This window comes from Dermacentor andersoni, chromosome 7 (assembly GCF_023375885.2).
Source record: "Dermacentor andersoni chromosome 7, qqDerAnde1_hic_scaffold, whole genome shotgun sequence".
Lineage (NCBI taxonomy): Eukaryota > Metazoa > Arthropoda > Arachnida > Ixodida > Ixodidae > Dermacentor > Dermacentor andersoni.
The window spans coordinates 167810685-167835738 of record NC_092820.1 but is presented as its reverse complement, the minus strand read 5'-3'; the positions used below and the strand labels follow the sequence as shown (position 1 = coordinate 167835738).

Genomic DNA, 25054 nt, shown 5'->3' with positions numbered 1-25054 from the left:
ATCTGAGAAGAAAAAAGAACGCCGGATCGCACACTTCGGCCGTGAACTGGCGCTTCGCCGAAATGGCCGTGAGACGAGTTTCCATTGGGGGCTACGTCGCCAACGACGACACCGACACACAAGGACAGCGTTCCACAGGTGGGCGCTGCATGGTCGCTGCGTGTTCTCTTCAGTCACGGAATAACTTTATTCCAAGCGGGCTGCAGACTCCGTTAAAAGAAAGCAAGGATTGTAAATATATATATATATATATATATATATATATATATATATCAGCGCCGCATTTTCTAGCGAGTCCTCGTAATTGCAGCTAGTGTAATTAAATTTTGGTTTAGTGTTCAACCAGTGATGTCACATTATTTTTTCTCACAATAATAATATATACTCCAAATAGCGGCCAAAACCACACGTACACAGTTAATTATTGGGCGCAGGTATAACGGACAACAACATAATTGTGCGCAGAAACCATCGGCCGTGATGATTGTGTACACGAATTAACAGCCGAACACTTCTACAAAATCTATGATCTATTAAAGGAACGATGCCCTTGACGGCGTGTACTTGTTGTAGCGAGAATATTTAGGTAGCGTTCGCTGTTTCATTAGGTATATATACAGTAGAGAGCAAAGCCGGTAATGAGCACAATCTGTAGCGGCAGTAATTTAGTAGTAGTAGTAGTAGTAGTAGTAGTAGTAGTAGTAGTAGTAGTAGTAGTAGTAGTAGTTGTTGTTGTTGTTGTAGTATCAGCAGCAGCAGCACTAGTAATAATTTTTATTAGCGGAAACATATTAAACGACTCGCAAGGCAAAACAGAAAGGCTATGGTGGCGCGCCCATCTCGAGCAGCAATAGCGTTTACAGGACGGTTGCGCATATCGAACGACATGCAATAATCCTCGCCACCTTTGCAGGCATCAAGAGAAGAACAATGCAAGTATAACTAATCTATATTGTACCTATAGGCTTGCCCGGCTCCCTCTACGACTCGAGTTTCTTCAAGTGGCGCTCTCTTCCCGCAGAACATTCGATGAAATAAAGCAAACGGCCATAACAGCGCCGGAGCCCTTTACGTCACCCCTGTCGTGTGCCTGGCTCGCCGTGGTGCTCATCGGCCTGTTCGTCATAGTGACCGTCATTCTAACTCTCTGCTACACCTTCAAGAAAGGTACGTATTATACTGCTGCGATATACGGACACTCGATCGAGGAACGGTCGCGCCGCCATGCTGCCGTGGTATATACATGGCGCATATGCATGCACGGCCATGGAGTTGCGTGGCCGGGAGAATTGCTCTCCAGAAAGCGGCAGCCACGCAGTGCGTTTAGCTGCAAAAGAATCCGAGGACACTCCGTTCCACACATGTATAGCAGCCGACGCTGTCGAAGCTACGCAAGCAGTAATTCGGTGAAGAAAGGTTATCACTCCTCGCATTCCGTCCATGCTTCGCTGCGCGCCAACAGCGGTCGCTCGCGCGAGCACGCACGTAAAGCCCCTGAAACTTCGTAAAGTAGTGCCACTCTCCTCCTCCGCCTTCACTCCTCCTCGTTTCTCCTCTCTTTCGTGCTCCCTCCTCAACCGTGGCGCCACCTACATTGCTCGAGCGCAGCAGACGACCTTTCGCAGAGTGAATGCACGCATAGCAAGGCAGTGCTCTTTAGGCGTTCACGTTGGCTTTCCAGCTCCGCGTAACTTCGTGTACAGCATAGAATTTCTAGTCGGATGCTTATACAAATTCGGTAACGATAGCTTTTGTTTCATTTTTTGATTACCATTTCTTGAAAAAGTATCTGAAGGAGTGTTAACGCTGTGCGTTGACGACTGCGAATGTATCGCGTGCCCTACAATTAGGTACGCAACATTTGTCTAGGGCGTGTCGCAAGATCTTGTTGCGAATGGTTGTAAATAACACGTTTACCATCGAATGACAACCTCTTGGCTTCCAGCAAGCCCTCAGCCTAAAGAATCCGCGCCGCCCTTACCATGTCAATTCGCGGCGCGTATCAGCTATGACGTACAAAGGCTGACGGAGATCACTGCTCTGGAGGTTCGAAAGTGTATTACAAGCTGCAGTGCCGCCAACGTGCGTGCTTGCCAATCTAAGCGCGCGCAAAGCCTCAGAGGTGGGCGCTGGTGCTATTATGCTTCTCGTGTATCAACGCCGACAGAAATACCGCGGCCGATCATCGAGTCGGGACTGTGCATACACAAGAAAATAAAATGAGTTTTTAGCATTCGTGCGCGAAGCGGGAGCGCGATAACAATGCTTGACTCAATCTCAAACAAGACCACTGTGGCCTTCAGTAATTTTTTCAGGTTAATGACTTATCACGAATAACAGTTCATCGTGCGTTGGTTCGTCCGTTTACTAAGTGACGTACTTGTCGCGAACCGAGTTGCACTGAGGTGCATGCATTGAGGACGTTTGCACTCCCTTCGAAGTAACATTTGCGAGACATGACTTTATTAGTGAAGTCATGATCGCGCAAAGAATCCCCCCGCCATGACGCGGCCGAAATTGCGGCAAGTGAAATGTTTTATCCATAGGTTAAAATGATATGAAACGGCATTCGAGTTGCAAGTTAACAGTTTATTTTCACATAGATGCATGACAGATTTGCCTTTGCAGTCACAAGTGCGTGTGCACCATTTATTGTCTCATAGCGTAAATAAACGCACCAGCAAGAGTCCTACAGCAAGCGCGTCTCAATTAGGCATAGTGACTGTAGAAACTATAATAGTGGCATAGACGAGCAAGCGAACGACTATATGAGCGCGCGAACTAAACGAGCGAGCAAACGACTAAACGAGCGTGCGAACGAACGAGCAAACGACTAAGCACGAACGACGACTAAACCAGCCAGGGAACGGGCGGGCGACCGCACGTTTTCTTTGCGAGTGCTCCACCGCCGCATCTTAAGCTTCGCGCACTTTAAAGCTCACGCGAATTAGCACATACGTCTCAATTACCGATGATGCGGTCGCTCGACGACGAACGCACCGCGTAACACGGTTTCGGGAGAGCACGCACGCTTTTCATCGGTGCCTCTGTATCGCAAATCCACCGGGCGACCGCCAACGAGGAACACGAACAAATGTGGCAAACAAAGCTAGCCTATCTAAAGAAGGCTAGTAATTAAGTAACCACAAAAGGCAGAGAGTTGCTCTCCTGAGGCGCTTTCATGATCGAGACTGAAATTTTATCAAAAGGACTGCGCTGAATCTTAAAAATTTCGTAATCACGTTATCGCACGCAACCTCGCGTGCCCGCGAACTCCAGCCGGTTGGCGTTCAAAACGATTAAGCGCACCAAATATGACTAACACGACCACGTAGTGCGCATATAAGCAAAGCAGACGTTGCGTAAAAATCATATTAAAGCGTGCGTACAAATGACAACATGCACAGTGAACTGTGCAATATCTACTACGTTATTGCCCGCAGCACAATACGCAAGCCTGGCACATACAATACTCTGAGAGAGCCACAACTTACATCACATAGTTGCGCGGAGGAAGTTGGTCGGAAGTTCTCCCTCCCGATTCGGTGAAGCCATGTCTTTCTTCTTAACCCGTTGCGCTTACCGGACGGTATCGCGAACATATTCTTGCCTTTGCTAAAACTATATTGGCATCCAAACGCGCAGCAGGTCATGGTAACAGGAAATGACGTGAAGCGACGTCGCACTTGCCACAAAACATCCTTCAAGGTGTTCACAAGATCAAAACAACACAGAATAGGAACGGAAGGAATGCCGCCAACAAGCGCCGCTTCTCGAGCAAAGATGGCACTGAAGCGCGACTGTAAACAAACGAAGCCGGCGCAAGGGGCCACGTGATGCCATTAGGCCAATAGCGACGCGGCGTCGGCTTCGGCCAGAGCGCTGGAGGAGGAAGCGGCATTCTTCAAAGCGTGGCACTACTTTACGAAGTTTAAGGGGCTTTACACGCACGTGCGTGCAGCTCCTCGCGACGGGTTGCAGATTATCATCATCATCATCACCAGCCTGGCTACGCCCACTGCAGGGCAAAAGCTTCTCGCATACATCTCCAACTGCCCCGGTCATGTGCTAATTGTGGCCATGTTGTCCCTGCAAACTTCGAAGAAGTTTGCAGGGTTGCAAATAAATAACCCGAAAAAAAAAACGCAAACATCAAAAATAAAAATTATCTAAAGCAACGCATTAGCAGCGGCATACCGCAGTGTGTTTGTTTCTAAGGATTAAAACTTGTTTCGTTCAATACTGAGCCCGTATATGAAAAATTCGTAGTTCCGCCCGAAAGACGCGCAGCACCGATTGCGATAGCAAATTAGTGTACAGCTGTACGAAGTAAGGATAGTAGTTTTATCGGCCGTATAATCTTGTAAACATTCTCTTAATTACTAACTAAATTAACAATGACAGAATGTGTATTAAGCGTGACTCCACGAGGACGTAGAAAGAAAAACACACACCTGCAGACACAGCGCTGTCTTTGCGTGTCTGCTTCTTTCTACGTCCTTGTTCATGCAGTCGCCCTCACATATTCTATCATGGATTCAAACCGACTATCCCGTCAACGTGTTTCAAACTAAATTAACCAGCACGGTGTCACGCGCACACAGGTAGTCACATAAACACATCTCGCTCGATGAGCGCGGAAACTCGCTGTGAAAATTCTGGATTGAGAAATCGCGGCAGCAGCAGGTGAATTGACTTTCACGCATGTCTCGCTTCAGCGCGAACGAAACGTCGAAAGCACAGCGCATACGAAGCTACCGGCACTACGCGCACTCTGCAAACATCGCAGATCGCTTTGAAGATGAGGCCCGCGCGGGCGCGCACTTTAGCCACCTTGCAGATCGCTTTCAAGACACACGAGCGCCGGCAATGAGTCCCTAAGGCGTCCGTCAAAGGCGTCTACTACGGCGTCCGCGATTCGCGTATGTGGCTACGCCGTAGTAGACGCCGCGGTTGTCTCCACTCTGTGCGGAGCGGCGGGCGAGGATGACAACGAGGCACCGTAGCAGCCACCGGAGAAGGACGCCCCTCCTCCCTCACTCCATCGCCGACGTCGTGGCCATACTGGAGGATGCAAAGAACAGCGGTGACGTGGCCCCTTTCGTCCTACTTGACGTGCAGAGTGCCTTTGACAGCCTGCCCCACGTGGTCATCGAGGCCTCCTTAGATATCCTCGGTATCACTGGCAGCCTCAGGCGCTTTGTCTCTGCCTTCCTGGTGGGAAGAATGTTCCGAGTATGAGTGCGCCAGGCGCTCAGCGCCCCTCGAGTCATCGCCACCGGCGTGCCGCAGGGATCGGTGCTGAGCCCGTTCATGTTCAGTGCAGCACTGGCAGGTCTGCGAGCCGCACTACCAGGAGGCAGCCGGTACCACACACAGTGCTCCATACGCCGATGATGTTGCACTCTGGGTCCGACGACCAAGGCGGTGCCTTCCAGCTGTCCGGAGATCACTGCAGTGGGCCCTGGACGCGGTGACAACATTCCTCGGGAGCATCGGCCTAACTGTCTCTCCTGCAAAGACGGAGGAGGCCCTACTGGTACACCCAAGGGCCGCCTCCCGCCTCAGCGTCCACCAGTTGAGAATCGGCACCGACCCCCTTCCGTGAAAACAGACTGCGACGTACCTTGACCTCACCACAGACCACCAGCTGATGTGCATCCCGGCTACTAGGGCCCTCAGCGCCAAGGTGCGCCGAGTACATGCAGCCGTGGGCCGACACCTGCAACGAGCCCGAGGATGCTTCACCAAGTGGGCCCTGCGCCTGAACAAGGCTGCAGCAACATCGCCCTTGTTGTACACCCTGCGACTGGTTTCCCTGACGCATGCCAGGAAAGGACAACTAGAGCCCCTGCACAGGACGGCCATCAGAAATGTCCTGGGACTTCCAAGGCACTCCAAGATCACCACAACACTTGCTGAGGCCGGCGAATGGCCTCTGTCACTGCTCATGTTGCAGCGGGGACTGGGGCATATTGACAGGCCACATTGCGCACCAGACGGCCAAGCTCTCCTAGCCCGGCTCCTGAGACTGCCGGCTTCACGTATGGGCAGTATGAGGCGACAGTTCCCCACCTACATGTGGCAGTCGCTCTTCCTCCTCCCGATCACCGACCTCCGGACGTGCACCTCTCCTTCAAGGGGATAGCCAAGCGGAGTGCACCAGCCGCAGCCCTGCAAGCTCCAGGAGGAGTTGGAAGGACACCTGCTGGTGTTTACGGACGGTTCAGTCCTCCCCAGCGGGTTGGCAGCAGCGGCGTGCACAGTTCCAGCTCTCGCCTGTCACAGGCAGTGCCGGCTCCCGTTTACAGCGAGTTCTACTGCAGCTGAGCATGCGGGGCTGCACCTGGCTGCCGACCTCCTTGCTGAGCATCCTCCCCAGCAGCCAGTAGCGGCGGTGTACGTGCGGCTCTAAGCCAGCGCTCCAGGCCCTCGTCAACCCACGGTGGGCAGGACTTACAGGGATGCTGCTGCTTGCCAAGTTAACGGCTCTAGCCAACACCGGGATCTCAATATCCTAGCTTCCACTGGCTGCCCTCACATGTCGAGGTAGCCGGTAACGAGGAGGCGGATACCTACTACGCAAGATATCGGATACGGTGTGCTCACCGCCATTCACCCGGACCCCCGAGTGGCTAGCGGCAGGGCCCCCAATTGCAAGTCGCTTCCAGAGAACGGCCTCTCCAGAAGAAAACATTCCACGCTCCTGCGCTTGCGGACTGGCTGCACCTGGACTGCGGCCCGGCTGTACGCCAAGTACCGCGCCACGTCACCTGCCTGCAAGAGGTGCGGGGACCCCGAGACTCTGGAGCACCTTCTCTGTGCCTGCCTATCCTTGGAACACGAACGCTCCATAGTAATCAGTACTTACAGACGCCACGGCCTTACAGCGGCCACAGGGACTGACATGCTGTTCCCGGTGTGTCCCCAGCTCTCTTCACTGCGAAGCCAGCGGGAGTTTATAAATTCCACTGTAACAGACACCCTGTGAGCGCCCGCTACAACGCTGGCCACTTCACTGAGGACTGCCACCTGTCGCGCATAGTGGATTCTATTAGGCCACCTCCTCCCTCTTTCTCTATCATCTTTCACTTCCCACTCCCTCTCCCCTGACGACGTTTTGCCGTGCCCCCTCACGGGTTGCAGAATCAAGCGTCTTTTCTTTCTTTAGATCACTATCACTATCACCCTCTCTCGCCTCACGTGCAGCCTCGCGCGCCACAGGAGAGGGCACGCATCCGGGCCGCGTTCCTCGCTCGGACACGAGAGGTTGAGAGAGATGTGGTTCTTGTGGGGAAAACTGGAAAGGCTAGCACTATCTTCTGCAACCCATGCGGGAGCACGGCTCAGCGCCAGCAGGGTGGGGGAGATGGGAGTAAATGAGAGAGAGGGTAGGAGGGAGAAAGGTAGAGGGTCGTCCTAGCAACATCAGAGCAGCCCGGCCGGGAGGGCCCATTGGGGTCGACCGGAGTAGGCTGGTGGTAGACAGTATAGGAGGTGGCCCAGCAGAAGCGAAGTTGTGGCGGATCAGGACGCCCGCGGTGGTGGGATGGCCGTTATAGGCTATCCATCTTTGTAGAAATTTCCTATAGTCTCGCCGAGAGCCCCGACGAGTCGAGGTACTCGACGACACTTAGGAAGGCTGGTAGCTGATTACAACACGGGAAGAGGATACATTCCTGTCGTGAACATGGGAGCCCCAGGCGGTGGAACTCCTGCAGAAGTGCGGTGCTACAAGTGAGCAGGATAGGCCAGCAGGAGGTGCTCCAGAGTCTCTGGTTCACCGCAGGAGGCACAGACTGGCGAAGTGGCTTTCCCAAGGCGGTGCCGGCGGGCTGCCGTCCAGTAGCAGCCGACTCGCAGTCGGAGCAACAACGAGACATGCCTTCGTAGGAGGCCGTGCTGTGGAAGACGCCGTGGAGGCCGGTCCAGGGATACCCATTTGTCCGGGTGGCAGGCGATGATGTGCCGGCGCAGCCTGTCTCGAGAAGTCTGCGGCCGTTACAGCAGGGCTGAGGGGGACGCTTGAGTGGTGGGCACTCTTTGCAAGAGTGTCCGCCTCTTCATTGCCCGGGATCCCCACGTGTGCCGGTAGCCAATGCAGGGATAGTGAGCATCCTGCGTCCTGAAGGGCCGTCAGCCTTGAAGAGAGCAGCGCAACCCCAAGGCTAGCCTTGTCAGGGCTCTGCAGGCAGAGCAGCGCCACCTTGGAGTCGCAGAAGATGGCTGCCGGGGTCGCTGGTAACTCCTTTGCGAGTAGGTCCACAGCAAGGTGGAGTCCTGCTAGCTCTGCTGCGGTAGAGCTTGCATGTACCGGGAGACGGCACAGCTTGCTCTTTTGTAGGGCCGGTGCAATGCAGGCTGCTGTGGATGAGTCCGTCTCCGGTATCACGGATCCATCGACGAAGATGTGAAAGTGGTCCCCAAGTCTCTCTTGGAGGAGAGAGGCTGCCGTCTGCTGTAGGGCACATGTTGGGGAACGGTTCTTCGAGACACCTGGCAGCTCCGTCGAGATAGCGACTGGTGGTCGCTGTGGTGGGCGAGGCACGTTCGCTGGCTCACCCCCACACGCTTTCACTCATACGGATCCTCACGGCGACGGCAGAAATGCGCCTGGAGTGTCCATATAATTTATATCGCAATAAAACAGTTGCGCACAACTGCGGTCAAAACAACATCGAACTAAATCCTAGTGCGAACGAAGCCACTGCAAGAAGCCTCTCTAGCCTCCACAGCGCTGGCTGCTATGCATGCAACGGAGTATAAGTACTTCTTGTGAGTTGTGAATGCGAAAGCATTGATGCTCAATTGAACGCCGCTGAGCGGTTCTTCGAGTTGACTCCTCGCGGGCAAGCGAGCGCGTTGAGACGTTTGATGCGTTTTGATTTGGCTGAGGCGAAGTTAGAACGCAGCTAGGCGAGAGCTTGCAACGACGCTCTGATATAACAGAGGCTTCCGAGAAGAGAGCAAGGGTCACATATACACAGTGATGCCTTCCCCCTCATGTAATACCTCTCGATCTCGGTGTACCGTTTCGCCCGTTCTGCTCCGTGCGAGAGCCAGCGTCACGAGGCGCGCTCGTCACGTCATTGCAGCCAATGGGAAGTTTCGCTGCTATTGGCCTCGAGCTCCACCACTGGAAACGCTGGCACCACCGTCGGCGTGACGTCCGAGGCATCACGTGGACATAGCGGCCGCGTCGGCTGCTTCGGGAGCGCCGAAGCGAGCTGAAAACGAGAGTTTAAATTCCCTCGTACGCCGCGGTCCTCATTTAGTGGCGAGAATTTCCCGCGTCGAGTGTCTCCTTTACAACGATTGGAAGCACTACATTAGGTAGCGGCTGCCTTTGAAAGCGCGCAACATGGTAGGCTACTGCTCGGTGCCGCAGTGCCGGAAGTACGCAATGGAGCCCAGTGTCAGCCTTACCATACGTAGCCGCAGGACAAAAAGCTGCGTGAAGCTTGGCTCGCTAAACATAAAACCGACAGACAGCCATCGGCTACAACTCGGGTATGCAACAAGCACAGACGCGAGGAAAATTTCTGCTATGGCGCCGGGACTGCGATGTGCGGAAAATGCGCACTGAGACGCTCGCTCGAGTCCGCTGCCCGACTAATGTCATGGCGGTTTGGTCTATGAACTTGTCGATGTAGTGGAAAGAGAGCGGTAAGAAGCACATTAAAAAAAAAGCATGGCATGTGGTCATGTTTGTGTTATGAATTAACGCCCTGGATTACAAAAAAAGAAGCAGCGGGCAATCGCACGCTGAGAACAACGATAAACATACAGTGCGACGCAACTCGAGAAATAATATTGAAACGTCCAAGAACTTCAAAAAAAAAAAAAAAATTATTGAATCGTCGCGACGGCACATCACAGTCCCCGTGTAGGCGTCGAAGTCTCTACAATGAAATTATTTTTGAACAGCTCTGATAGCGCCCACGCAACAATGGTTGCTTGTATACTGTCAAATGCTTATATTCTGCGGCCTAAAGATCATGGCACAGTGCGAAAACGCGCACGCGGCGAAAGCGAAACAGTGCGCGGACAAGCATGCAGACGCGCAGTCGGTCGCTACGAACCTGTGCGATCGCTGCATTGAGGCTTCATTCTATTACGCTCCATTTAGTTATACAAACACTATAAGAACATATCTCACATAGTTTGCTCTCAGCGTTTACCTACCTTTCACGCAAGAAGCCGGTTCGGGAGACTCCATCGCGGCGACCGCGCGCAGTGGCGTTCACTGTACGTATTCGGCAAATAGATAGCGTCTGCAAACGATTCTGTGCTTTCAGTTTGCCCAAGATTATTATTTAGACAGTAAAAAAAAACTTTTCTCGTTTCGAAAGTACTTACAGAAATGTCCGGGAGAGCTCCCGCGCGGTGTTTTCAGTGAGCGCTGACAGCAAAACCTATGAGGAGCGCGCCGCGTGATCCCTCATACTACGCCAGCGAGGCGCTTCCGATAGATGGCGACTCCGTAACTCCTCGCCGCCAATAGACGCCGCCGGCTTCGTTGCGACGAGGTCAGTGGACGCACCATCACAGTGTTTGTCTCGTTTTGCGCAAGGCACGATTTTGCGCGCTGTGCACGAGAACACCTGACTATAGCTGTATAAGTTGGTGCTACACGAACACTGATGCAGACACAAGCGGATCACAGAGAGAGCATGATCGCATCTGGAACACGGTAGAAAATGACATAGTTTCGCTCTAGGCGCGCGCGACTGCACGACGTGGGAACAAGCAGACGAAATGGAAGTGCATCTCCCTTGCTACAGTACGAAGTAAAAGAAAGACACGCAGAGATTCCGTTTGTGTGTTTTATTATTTCTCTAAACTTCAATTTGTCAATTCAAGCAGCAGATCACACAAATAACTGCTGTTGCCTCGGATAATTTTCCATGTAACGTGTCACTATGAGTGACGTCACAGCACTGCCATGTACGACTGCCATACGAAGTTTGTATAGGTGTTCTGTGGTACGACGTTGCACTTGCGCTATGTACGTTGACTCTCCGGCTGGCAGCATCCGTGAGGACAAAGGGCGCTTGGTTTGAAATTTAAGCTCTTTTCGTGGCAGGTAGGGTTGCAAAACTTAGCAGACATGATCGTTATATTGTATGCACTGTGCTTGTCAGCTCAAAATGGTGTACAGGCTTGGTGGGGGGCCCTTTAAATAAATAAGGAATAATTGAAAGTAAAGAACAGTTACAAATGCATCAGCAGGATTTGGTATCCCTCTGCCAAAGGTGGTGACTGTAGTACTCATATTTAACTCTTTTATAATATTTTAGTTTGTTTTATACGAGTAAATAGGTCACTGAAAGGGTCGCAAAGTTTATGCACAGTTAAAATCTTACGTAATGCACACAATGTAAAAAAGCAATCTTGGAGGCCGTACCATAACTGGTACCGTAGCTTGACGGTGTCGGTGCCAATTATGTACATTTACCTCAGTTTCTCGCTTATGAAAGCTCTGTTTCAATAAATGTGGCTCCTTCAAGAAGGAACCACATTTACATCTTTCGTAAGTGAGAATATATACAATCAACCTCAAAAAATAGGCTTATTTCTATGGTGTCAAATCAACACTCTCAAATGAAATAAAACTTACCATGCACGTTGCCACATTTTCCTGTCCCTAGGTCGCCCGCCTATGCCGACAAGCCCTCCTGTCCTTCGTAAGTGACCTTGAACAAAATCTTTAACCCTCTTTAGGGCCCTCAGTGTTAGTGTTTGAGCTCTTTTGATTACCTCCGGTCGAACCTGAGCACATGGGTCCTTAATCTCTTTTAGTGGTTGCACCTGGTCTCTATGACCACTGTGCAAATGGCACAGGTATGTCGTCCGTATAGTTCTCCACACCCACTGCGGTGTGCAGACATGCGGGTCGACGGTACATCCAACAACCAAGTGTGGTTGTTGGTTTCAGCAGGCTTATATCATCTCTCCTTTCAGATGTGACAACGCCTAGCCAGGAAAGTGGCAGCCAGTACATCACAGTGGTAAGAGCAATCAATTCAGTGACCAACAGGAGTGTAAAGAAATTAGAGACCCAATGTACAGTTTGTAATATATGCAAAATAAAGCTTTTGTGGCGTGGGTAATTAAATGCTATAAACTTGCCCACTTTATTCCTGTGTATTTGGTGTAAAGGAAACTGACATGTGTGCCCATCTGCTCTCGTGCACTCGTGGTACGCAATGTGACTGCTCTTATATTGGCTCGTATTCCCTCATCTTTTATTATTTATTGTAAATGTGCCGCCCACCTCTTGGCCAATCCCTCATTGTGGGTATCTGCCGAAGTATGGAAATCATGATCATAATCAACAAATGACAATAATCTCAAATAGCTCATCGGCGTTGGCATGAGAGAAGCACATGTGCGATTGTGGCTTAATGGCTGTTGCGCTGGGGGCTGAGGTTCGATCCCAGCACCAGGCACATAATTAAACTTTTTCACGTGTGAGCTACCGGGCATGACAGCAAAAGTACCCAGCAGCCACGGTCAGGAAAGTCTGGGGGGGGAGGGGAGGTTGTAATGAAAGCTTTGCTTTAATATCGATACAAGGAAGAACAGTCACATGTCTATATTTAGCTCTGTGTTTAGCTCATGGCCTCTGAAATTGTAAAAACACCGCACATAGTCTTGGAGGCCATATCTCCTGAATGTCTGGAGTATGATAATGACCATGCAGCAAAAACTCAGTGGGAGCCAGTCGCTTCACTATGAATTTGGCGCTGTTCCTGCTCTGTCTTACGGTCGCGGCTGCTATGAATGTTGCAAGAGGCTTTCGCTTTCTTCAGCCTTGCCCACACCACAAATTCTGCGCAATAATCTCAAGTAGTCTTATTTACTGTGCTGGTACTTATATATTACCTTCTTTTAGTTCTCACAATGTGAAAACAGTAAATGTAACTGTATACACACATGTGGTGGAGTAAAAAGTTATTCTGGGACCATACCATGAAGTGCCATTACAAACTTGAGTGACAAAGTTTGTATGTGTGGGTGGCGACATCAAAATGCATCTCCCACTTTATTTCAGCCACCGAATACTTTCCAGTGAAAAAGCAAAACTCCAATTTTTTCCCCACAAAACTGGTTCTGCGACACTGTGGTCCTTTACTGTGACATTGTCACATGTTGGGTGACTGATGTATTCTAATTCCGTTACAGGGAAAAAAAAAAACTAAATAAATGCAACTTCAGCTGTAACATAACTGTATCTTAAATAATCATTTGCCAGTATGTTAACAATTAACATGTCACTGTTTGTTTCTTTTTTTCAGGCTAACAACAGCGTAGCCAGCAGTGATCGAGATGATGGGACAACATCATCACATGTAACATAGTTATGCCCGAGTTAAATCCTATCACATATAGTTATCATATCCAGTTAATAAATTCATTTCACAAAGTGTTCACAATTCATTTGCTTCGCATAGCACAACAGAAAATTTAAAGTTGCAAACGCATTGAACACTCAATTTATTGCACCATTTATAAAAAAAATACCTATGTACATTGCCGCTTTCAATAGCAGGGCTTGGAATGGTCGTATTAAGTTATGAAAAATGCTCCAGGCACAGAATATTGTAACTTTGGTTGACTAGGTACAATTTGTGCGATTACAAACTCCAGAAAATATAGTTTATCCATAGGTCACTTAAATGCTTTATATCTAGTAAAATTGAACAGTGTATAATCACTGGTAGGCATTGATGGGAAGTGGATTTGTATCGCTTCCTGTACTTCCACTGAACAGCAAAACTAACATGTGTACTACTGTGGAAATACTGTACACATTGCCTTTTCCGTATTGTAGGAAGCTTATCCCATTAAATTAGATTATGTTTTCTCCATGGTAAGGGCGAGCATTGGGTTATGGCTATGTGTGGAGAAAGCTGTGAAAGCCTTTGCCCAATGTCGCCCTCTGGACCTCATGGAAGCGGGCTAGAAACAGAGGCCTCATAGCTGGCTGCGCAAGGCGGAATTGGTAGGCAACACCGGGTGCACTTTGCAGCGTGTTGCAGTCACCGCACTCCTGTGCCGATGGCGGCACAGAGTATGACGATGTGTGTGTCACATACTCCGCAACTCGCACCCTGGCTCGGCTCGCCATCTGCGATGAAACAAACACGAGTCATGACGTTGCTGCTTTCAACCACTTCCTGTTGGATTTTTCTCAAGCTTCTTAGTGTAATGGTCAGTCTATATTGCATATACATTATTAGTGCCAATATGGTGTGATTGGCATAGGAGCCGAGCTCTCAAGAATAAATAGTCAAAGCTCATTTTAACAAAGTTGTATCCGACATGAAAATACCTTTGTTACATGTAATATGTGTTATAAGCATATATTCATTACATGCTGTTGGTGAGAAATAATATATATATATATATATATATATATATATATATTTTCGATAACTTGTTATACGCTCAAACCTACTCATAATCATCATCATGATCCGCCTATTTTATGTCCACTGCAGGACAAAGGCATCTCCCTGCGATGTCCAATTAACCATGTCCTGGCACGAAACTGGAGGAAATGAAGCAGCTCGCATTCATTTTTCCCTGAATTTCCTCATCCCTTTCTTTTAGGCGCAGACACCCAGTAGCCATGTTTAACTTTTATAGCCAATAATACGGCATGGGAACATTGAAGTAAGTGGTCTATTCTACCATAGAACACCCACAAAAGTTCAGGGTGGGGCAGTTGCACATTGTTACCTTCGAGTATTGTTAAAACGGGTAATGCTATAAGTGGATTTGTCTGTGCTTCCTTCTGTCTAAATTTTTTTTGCGCAACCTGGTTACAACAAAATTCGTTTATAACAATGGTATTTCCTTGGCACTTGAAGATTGTTATGAGTGGGTTCGACTGTATCCACATTCGTTAAATCAAGGTTCAACTTTTATATCCTGACACTGCATATTGCAATCACAGCCAAGAGCTACAACGTGCAAAAGAGAGGTGCTTATAGGCAGTTCACTCATTCTATCCTTCATCTTCGTTTAAGTCCTCCTTGGCACCCATTAGTGGCTAAGTCTGACAAAAAAGAGGAAGTCGGCTACCAATCCAAAGCCAGGCACTTTCCTAGCCATGTGAGAAAGCACCCTTTGATAAGCTTTGTATGGCCTAAGGCAGACTTCCTTCCACAGCTTATATGCACAATGGTCAAGCCTGAAACATTGTCTCCCATATAAGCACGCGCACACACATGCACACACATTTTGAGTAGTTTGCCCTGCGGTTTTGGTATAGTCCAGAAATAGGAAAAATAAAAAGCACAGTATTAAAGATTTTAAGCAGATTGGGAATACAATCATTGTGGCACAGATGAGGCACCTCTGCACTGGTTACAATTGGTTTGAACACGTACAGTGCTATAGCATCTGTCACTTACCACCACGAAATTAGGTACCCAGTATATTCATAGCTCTCTCCTCTGGCACATGATTACTGGTAGAGTAAGCTTAGTTCTGTCATTACATTTACTCACATGCAACATGTGTGCTAACAGTGACACATAGTTACACATTCCACCTTGTGCACACAGTACGCATTCCATTCAAAGCTAATGAAATGTAGCCGAGACTTCGCATCTGTCGGATTTTTTTCCCTCTCCTTGACTATAAGATTGGACCACACAACTGTAACTAGCCTTGGTGCATGTCAACTAGTCATGGCAGACAAGCAAGCACACTCCTTCTCTAACCTCTTCCAGTAGCATTCCTGACTGCGGTGGACCATGGTCGAGGACCACGCATGCGGGATCACTGGGTGGACCAGTGCACAAAAGCTCAGCCAGGGAGAAGCACCGTTCGAGTGTGCCATCACTCTTGCTCAGCAGACAGAGACACTGCAAAAGAAAAACACAAAGCACATTTATATGCAGAAACTAGAACAGTGAAAGGCTGAGAGCAGTCCTTCTAGTCATTTTGATATCAGCTAAACTGAAGAAGAGTACCTAAATATGGTGACAGTGCCATTACCAATAAACTTGCAAACTATGCTGTTAATTAAGCTACGAGTTACAGCACACCAACTTTTAAATTTGATTTCTCAGAACCACAATACTTAACTCTGCACTACAACAAGTTCAAATGCTTTATGTCAAAGCTCTGGCACGAATAATCGAACACAAAGATGTGAAGCGTGTTTGGTACACTCCCATATGTTATTAACTGCAGGACCCATGAAGATTTGTTCAACGCATGAGGTCTGGCAGCTGACATGAAAATTTAGTGTCCTGCTTTTCTTGCTTATTTAGGTAGCTGCTGACTTAAATTTCTTGAGAGCACCACAAATAAATAATTACAGCATCTTTTATACGACCCATTAAAAACATGCGCCAAGTGCAGCATGGCTTTGGACGTGAAAGAGGATGCTATTTACGCCACTGAAAGCGGAACTAGCAGTCATCTGGTATTACAAAGAACCACAGAGCATGCCAGTAAGCACAGCATGGAGGTTGAAGGCCGTACGACTGTGTCATCAAATGCTTCTGCCCTTCTGATTGTGTGCTTCTCTTGGAAATGCATGAAAACCTGGGGGGATATTCTGTAAGAGTCCACCTAGTGGACTGTCCATTTCGGCCGCTGCTGATTGGCTAGGACCGCTTGTCTTGTCTCCTCCTCACTCGTACAGCTGCATTCAATCAGCAGCGGCCGAAATGGACAGTCACCTAGGTGGACTCTTACAGAATACCCCCCTGCTTTTCCCTCTGTTGAGTGCTGAAGGGACCAGGCTGTCAGCAACATGACCATAGTGTGTTTTGTGGGTCAGTGATTTCTGGTACCATGGAATCGCCGCATCAGCAGGTTTCAGCGATGTGAATGGCATCCTTTTTCACACCTGAAGCTGTGTTGCATTTGATGAGCATTTTGAACTGATGCTGTTAAAAGGTAATGTAATTAATTGTTTATTACGCTCCAGAGGAAGTAAGGCTCCATAGCATGATTAATGGGTTGACAGCTATCCAATAAAGGAATAAAAATGAGGAAGCTTTTCTGTCAGTATTCTTTCAAAAAAGAAAGGCAACTCTGTATGTTCACATGCAGCAGTCAATGACACGCTTACAAGGTGAAACAGAGAATCTTCGAGAAGCAGACTACATAACCAAGAGGCAGCTGTCAGTCATCGTTACTCGTTTTTTAGTTTATGCATACTTTTTTCTAATGTGGACAGAAACTGCCACAGAAGCTGGTGCTCTGCTGCTGTCCGGCCACGAGGTCATGGGTTCATTTGATAGGAGAGGTGGCTGCATTTCGACGAAGATAAAATTTAAAAAAAGGAACCCACATGCTGATCTCAAGAGCTCAAGGCAGTCAAAATTAATTTCAAGCCTCTCCACTATAGTCTCTCTCATGGCCCCGGTGTGTCATTGGAATGTTTCAATCAATCAATCAATCAATCAATCAATCAATCAATCAATCAATCAATCAATCAATCAATCAATCAATCAATCAATCAATCAATCAATCAGACAATCAATGGTCTTTGGGTGTATGTTAAAGAGTTCAAGGTGGTCTAAATAAATCCCAAACATTCCACTATGGTCTCTCTCATAGCCACTTTGGGACATCAAAATCGATTGAGTGATTAATCAGTTAATCAATGAGAACACAGGCAGATGTGCGACTATGTTTGTCTGACCTACCTGCCGAGTGAGCACAAGAATCAAGGGCTGGTTGGTGCTCTCTTCAGACAGCAGATGGACATGCAAGACCAGCAGCAGCTCTTGGTCAGGCAGAATCTTTCTTCGAACCCTTGCCTCCGAAAAGGGTGCATTGTCATACGACAACAACCGAGGCTCATGTCTGCGCTGGGTGAAATCACCCCAGCCTGCACCCTGCAGGATCCCTGCAAAGAAAAGTGCGACCACGGGAGTGAAACGTGCTGTGATAAAAAATTATTACGATGAACTACCATGTTTCGCAATGTCACGATTGCAATGCATCCCAAATTGCAATATATACACAAAATTTTAGTGGTAAAACAAAGATGAGTGAACTTCTGTTGAATGCAACAAAATGACTTGCAAAAGCATGTTCTTTCAGCCTGTTCCAGTTATTCACAAAAGTTTCTGGGACACCAAAGACACGATGAGTTTACGATGAGATGATGCCTACTTATCAGCTGTAAATTTGTGGGTTTTTCCCTCGTAACAAAGTAAGTTAAGTAGGGGTGGATGAATATTAAAAATTTCAAACAAATCAAATATTACACACTAACTATTCTTGTTCAAAAAGAAACTATTTAGTATTTTTGAATATTTGAAACTAACCAAATATTTTGCAGAAACTAACTGTTAAAGTGTGATTACTGTTCTCTGTCTGTTAAACAAAGTAGTACATTGCAAATTATCAAAAGTGAAACAACAATATTTTGTGAAGCAATATAGAAACAAAATGGGCCCATAGCAAGCTTTGCGATGTACGGTTTCCCAGCTGAAGCCTACATCACAGCCTGTCATTTTTGCCTGTAGCCTGTCATTTAGTGTTTATGGTAGTCTAATCAGGTAGCAATTTTATCTTGTATGCTACAACCAGTGAAGGTTTCTTTACAACGGGTCCTACTACACGTGTCTGTGGCACACAAGTCCTTCAGCAGCATTCTCGTTTTTTCAATCCCACGTCGTTTCTTCATTTTTTGGCAACCGTTTATTTAGTGTTATTGGAAAGATAGTCATACTATTAATTCTTGGAAAGCTGGTTGGCAACCAGACTCTAAAGACGTTGAGAGGTTGTTGGTGTAATTATTCAATGACAAATAGTATGTTTAAAACTGACCCTGATAGTTAGCCGTCTTTTTTTTTTTTCACTAATCAGTACGAACATCGTAACGAATTATATAAAAATAGATACTCCTGCAGTAAATATACGTGTCTGCATTTGACTAGTCGAAATTTGATAGTTGCTATTCGTATTTGATTTGTATTCGAAAAAGATTACATTTGCCCACCTCCAAAATTTAGTGAAGTGAAGCGATAACAGTGGATAGAGTGAGTCAAAGTGAGGAAGAAGAGCACCTTTTCCCGTCTGAGCCACAAGTTCAGCAGCACCGCTGATTGGCTTGGCTACGGCTCCCATGAGGCCACGACCAACGCCCTTGACAAATCCAGTCGGCCCTCGGCTCTCCTCATGAATCAGGGCTTGCATTGGGTGATCCACAATGCCTGCCACAGCTCCTGCGTTTTGCCACGAAAACAATTATAGTGTCAGTTAAAAAATAAATAATTGATAATGATTGTCAAAGACAGTGTTAGCTTCCATGAAATCTGCTGGAATTCCACTGAGACACGTTTCACCTAAAAGAATGAAGCAAATACAAGTGCGCAACACAACCGGGAAGGGAGTGGGGTGACACGTAGTGACCTGTATTGTTGTTGGAACTGAGGTGGTTTCGATTACATCATCTCTAAAGATTTAAAAGAAAAAAAGACGTTTTGGCTCCCACAAGAGAGCCTTGTTCACAGGTAAAATAAACAAAGGTGCTCGAGCAGCTCGCTTAAATAGTCTTGAACACGTGACACAGGCAGCGCGCATACACTGACGGCAGATTGCCATCGCTCCTGTTCAGAGTGTGCCGCATAGTCTGAATCATGAGCGACTCAAGATAAAGGCGTCGAGATAGCCCTTTTGTGGTTACCCGTGCTCTTTCTTGAATGCTGTCGAACGACAAATGGCACGTCTGCAGTTACCCTATGCTGCCTCTAGTCAAAAGCACGCCGGAATACCATATATCCCGTCCACAAGTGAAGCTCTAAGCCGTATTCTGTGTTCATACAATGTTCAAGTGGCACACATTCCAAACCAGAAACTACGGCAATCACTCGTCAATGTTAAGAACAAATTACCAAAAGAGAAACTCCCAGGTGTTGTGTACGTTGTCCCATGCGCGGATTGCGACTACGTGTACATTGGCGAAACTGGTGACTTTGAAAGGCGTCCTAAACAGCGCAATTATGACGTTAAAAAAGAAAATGTGAAATCCAGTGCTTTGGCTGAGCATGCCACTTCAAGCGGCCACGCAATCGACTGGGGGAAGGCACGTGTCCTTGCCAGGGAAAAAGGGCTATCTTGATGCCTTTATCTTGAGTCGCTCACGATTCAGACTACGCCACACACTCTGAACAGGAGCGATGGCAATCTGCTGTCAGTGTATGCGCACTGCCTGTGTCACGTGTTCAAGACTATTTAAGCGAGCTGCTCGAACACCTTTGTTTATTTTACCTGTGAACAAGGCTCCCGTGTGGGAGACGAAACGTCTTCTTTTCTTTTAAATCTTTATTTGGTCGGCGAAGTGCCCCGGGTTTTTGTTTACCTTTTAACCATGTTTCATCCCGACCAGACAGGCTTCCGTCAAACACTGAACTTCACATCATCTCTAGCATCAGCCTGGCTTACTGTTACACTGTGGGACTGGCCTACTTTGCTTGGCAAAAAGCCGACTGGGCAGATACGCCAAACTCTGCCGGCTAGTCCCTCAGGACCTCAATAAAAGTTCATTGTCTGTCTGTCTGTCCTGGAAGGAAGGCAAACAAAGCTTCACTTTAAAAAGAAATCATGCACTTGAGGTGAGGATATGTGGTATGCACCGCAGTGAGAATATTTAGGTACTGCTGGTTGTTTCTTTGCAAAATTATGTAGAGAACAGAGCCAACACATTTGTAGGGGTAGCACACATTGATATATATAAGCCACTTCATTACATATGTACTACGTCTTGTCTCTTGGTGTTCGTCAATGTTAGTTTTCTCTGTGTTCCAACCAACTAACCATTGATTGAATGACTGGATTGTCACATATAGGCTAATGCTTAAAAGTTGAAGTGACCACATCTATCACCCAAGCTTTGCTGCCAGTGATTCTAAATCAGTCGTACAATTGCTACAGTAAGGGACAACTAGAAGAACTCTAAAGGCAACACTTTAAGGGTGCAAAAGATATTTCATGCTTAGCAGCAGAATGCCAGTAGCCACTGAGTCACCGCGACGAGGTTCATTAGGCTTCATACTGAAAAAAAAAGCTCAAAAGGCAGTGATAAGTGAGAGGACTACACAAGTGCTGACAGGTATGAGTCTCTGGCACTGACTTTGGTATGGCTTCTGAAATGGTTTCCCATAATATTCACAACTCATGTTATTCAAAACTCTACCTTACCTTAGTTACACATCTAGGCTGCCTTCAATATCTGTGACTGAGACATGGTCCTGCAAGGTATGTTGGTTATTTGTGTGGTGATTAATTTGTGTTGATTACCTGTATTGTTACATTGTACAGGTGATGGTGAGGAAGTAAAACGCTGCCAAAACTGAGAATTTAGAATCGGGCGAACTTGTGCCTAGAAACACAAGTAACAATCATATTACAGCGACAACGGTGAACACTGTCATCAATCGTCGTATCTAAACTAACTGATCAAGGCCATCATTTATACAGCTGAAAGCCTTTATAACAAAACGCTTCGGGCCTCCAAAATCATTCGTTATACAGATCACTTCATTGTAAAGGTCGCACACTGCATAGCTCACAACATAACCAGGACAGGATAATTCCTTCATTACAGGTAATTTCATTGTAAAGGCGTGTGTTGTAAAGGCATTCAACATAGAGGTGGTCGACTTGTTGTGCATTCCAGAGTAATTGCTGGTGCTTGCATACAATCAAGAATGCACAACACCATTTGCGATGCGCACACAATCTGATTAGACATACCTCTTTCACTTTAGAATCGATGTCTTTCCAAGAAATTGCAGATACTTCAAGTGCGTTTTGCACTGAGTGAGAACTTGATAATGGTGATAATCTGGTGAAAACAAACGTTGGCAAGAAGCAAAGCAACAATGTAGAGGCAATACCTAGCAGGCTGATTCCAAGTGTTGATAGTCCCTGGCCAATGCCTGCTGAAGGACCAGTGCGAAGTGATTCCTTCCAAGCGAGATGTTCTGGATCCAAGGAGAGCCTGTCCAGATTCCGAGACACACTGGTGGCAAGCTGTGTCACAGAACTTAGTGCACCTGCGTTGAAACACAATGCAGGCATCATAGACTGTGGGCATGAAAGCTGTGCTGTGCTGTACTTGCAGCTCTTTTTTCCTTACTTAGCTGCATCTTATTAGCATCAACATTTAAATAATATGAATTAAGTGAGGTGGTAACACTGTTCACCATGGTTATTATAATTACTGCAACGTCTCATTTTGTACACACTTCAGTTGGCTGATCAAATCAAGAACAGGAAAAAAGTTGAGATAAGAAACAAACAGGGTCAAAACAACATCAGTTCCATGTTGGCAGTTTCATTGGTCACCAAACAGCACTGTGACACAACTTGTCAAAGTCCATTCAGATAATTAAATGCTATGTATGCTGCACGGCAGCAATGGATTTCACTTGACACAGACAAATGTTGAGTTTTATGACAGTAGAAGTCTATGATGGTGACAGTGTTCAGATTACACAGCTAATCTGTTTACTTCCTTGCATCATCTTCTTAGTGAAGGTGACATGAGCAGCTAGGAACAGCAAAAACAAAAACACTTTCTTTTAGCAAGCAGTAACTCGTGCAGCGCATGTTACTACATGAGTGCAGTAACAAATGAGCAAGAAAATGCAAGTGCCGACCCAGCATTCTGTGATGCAACCTGAATTGTACCAATTTTTCCACCTGTGGTTGACTAGTTGCAGTTTTGACTGCATTTCATTTATGGCTAACTTAACATGGCTTTTAACATTTATGGCTAACTTAACTTTTTTCTTCACCTCTCTGGCTCAATCATGAGGGCATGTACAGTAATGGACAAATGAAACACAAACAAGAAATGAAAAAGCAGAACACCATTCGCAAACGCTTACTCTTTAGCACGATCTTGCACTGCCATATTTATGGCCACCAAAGATGTCATAAGCCTCACTCTAAGCGTTCGAGCCAAAATCATGCTGACATTACACACATTGCCAAAAGCAAAACAAAAGATACTAGTTAGCCTAATTTGTTTGTATATGTCAACTGTTTAGGACTGTACATTCACTGGGCTCACCAGAGGAGATGTGACGCAACATGGTGGAAGCTCCGTGTGAGATGCCCATGAAGAAAGCCCAGGGTCGGCCCTGTGCTAAGCCTCTGTATGGAAGCACCACCATTGCAGACATTCCAGACCCCAGGGCACGCACCAGACCCGTCGGGTTTCCGAGCAAGTCCAAGGAGCCCACAACCCAACCTAAAATTAGAATAAGAAAAAATGATTAACCATCGTGGCAGATCAGTGGCTTTGGAAGTCTGCCTGTTGAGGGCAAGATCATACATTCAATTACCAGCCATTGGGGCTGGACTGTGATGTGGGCGGAAAGCAAAAACACCCATGCACTTAGATTAAGGTGTGCATTGAAGAATTTCAAGTTGCCAAAATTAATAAAAAACCTCCTCTCTGACACTCTCACAGATGAAAACCTTTTCATGGTAACAAGCCTTTTAAGCCCTACCACAGAGCTCACCTGCCCTGAGCAGTGCCCCAGTCACGTAGTGCCGCGTTAACAGCTGGCCCAGCTGGTAGCAGCCCGTCACAAGGTTCCTCCGGCTAAATCGTGCAAAGCTCAGTGGCGTCCCGTTCAAAGACAAGTACAGCTTCAGTGAGGCGTGTAGGCTGAGTTGCACTGCCAAGGGCTCCAGCACAATCTCACGCACTGGCACCGTTCGCATCAGAGCCTGAGAAGCGACTGCCACCTCGTGGGGAAGGCGGGACTCGTGACTGGCTGGGAGAGGCGCACAGTGCCAGGCTGTACGCACAAAGCTTGACATGCGGGCCAGCCTGCAAAACGAATTGAAGACGGTAAGCCAGATTGACGGCCACATACCATCAATGTAACTCCAAACATGAACAAGTTGGAACAGGCTAAAACCCACTTTTCCATTTCTTCTACGTTTGCCAGTGCTTGTGATGTTGGTGTGGCTTGTTCTATGACATGTAGTCACAAGAATGGTCAGCAAACGTTTAAAATGTTTTACAGATTGTTTCCTTTGCACTGACACGCAGCGCATGTTTTGCAAGCAGCAGTTGCTCATCTAAACATGTGCCGGAGCTGATAAGTTCTTAGCCTAGTTGACAGCACTGGTATAGAAAATGAGAGACCATGCGTTTGATATCTGTATAAAGCAGTGGCACAGAGATTATTCCGAACCCCTCATTGCTTTGCAGGTGACATGATCATAAGCACTGGATGGTGTGTGGCGGAACTTTACTGCCACTTGATTCATGCGGCCTATAACCATTTAATGCTAAAAGAAAAACCAACTCCTGATGTAGTAGGTTGGCTTGTGGCATAATAATGCAATAATCTAGTAGCTTGGTAAATTTCCGTTGCCGTAGTAGGTCACAGAGCTCGAGAATTGTAGTAGCCACTAACCTATAAAGCAGTGTGTCTTCCAAAAAGAGAGAAAGCGGAGAGAACTTGATGGTGAGTGAATCTGCAGTCAGGCGACCATCACGGAGAATTTCGATTGACAACGTCAGCGATGCCACAGCATTTTGGCACGACGACGCACCCTCTGTCGATGAGGTATCATCTCTGGGCACCAACACGACGGGGAAATCATAGACTTCGTTCGATGACTCGTCTTGCGAGAGCTGGTTGTCAACCTGTTTAAGATGATGCAAAGAGAAAATCTGTAGTCAGTACCAAACAAGAAACGCACTCACACAGGCCAAAGCATCCATAGAAAGTGCTGGCTCTACTTTAGCATGAATGTACACGGAGTGCAAGTAACAATGGAAATGCCCAACAAGTGCAACTGTCTTCAAAAATGAAAGCTCTCCAGGAAAACTTTTCATTCTCAATCAACCACACACAATTCTGGGTATAAGCTGCCTGACTGTTCAGCATGCTCCGCATTCTATTTCTTCAATGTAGGCATGTGAATATGTTCTGAAATTCGGGCAACCAAGATTTTTGAACATGCTGTAACCTGAACAACAGTGGCAGCTGCAGTACACCACAATGGTAGAGATAGAGGGCAGCACTAGCTTAGCCTA

The 25054-nt window shown here is 47.2% G+C and overlaps 2 protein-coding genes across 3 annotated transcripts in view; both read right to left on the bottom strand.

Moving 5' to 3' along the window:
- LOC126533075 (uncharacterized) overlaps window positions 1-6630 on the bottom strand; it is a 35765-nt gene extending 29135 nt beyond the window's left edge. Inside the window, exon 1 of the mRNA XM_055071754.1 lies at window positions 6610-6630. Within this exon, the coding sequence (XP_054927729.1) occupies window positions 6610-6615 (6 nt within the window). The 5' untranslated portion in view covers window positions 6616-6630. The remainder of the gene's footprint in view (window positions 1-6609) is intronic.
- Window positions 6631-13481: 6851 nt separating this feature from the next.
- The window catches only part of Vps13B (vacuolar protein sorting 13B), a 144544-nt gene continuing 132971 nt past the window's right edge, over window positions 13482-25054 (bottom strand). For both annotated transcript variants that reach the window (XM_050180286.3, XM_055071753.2), the window contains exons 52-59: window positions 24429-24661; window positions 23520-23833; window positions 23066-23245; window positions 21885-22043; window positions 19053-19211; window positions 17682-17884; window positions 15738-15881; window positions 13482-14134 (exon numbers count right to left, since the gene is read on the bottom strand). In XM_050180286.3, the coding sequence (XP_050036243.2) occupies window positions 13901-14134; window positions 15738-15881; window positions 17682-17884; window positions 19053-19211; window positions 21885-22043; window positions 23066-23245; window positions 23520-23833; window positions 24429-24661 (1626 nt within the window). In that variant the 3' untranslated portion in view covers window positions 13482-13900. The remainder of the gene's footprint in view (window positions 14135-15737; window positions 15882-17681; window positions 17885-19052; window positions 19212-21884; window positions 22044-23065; window positions 23246-23519; window positions 23834-24428; window positions 24662-25054) is intronic.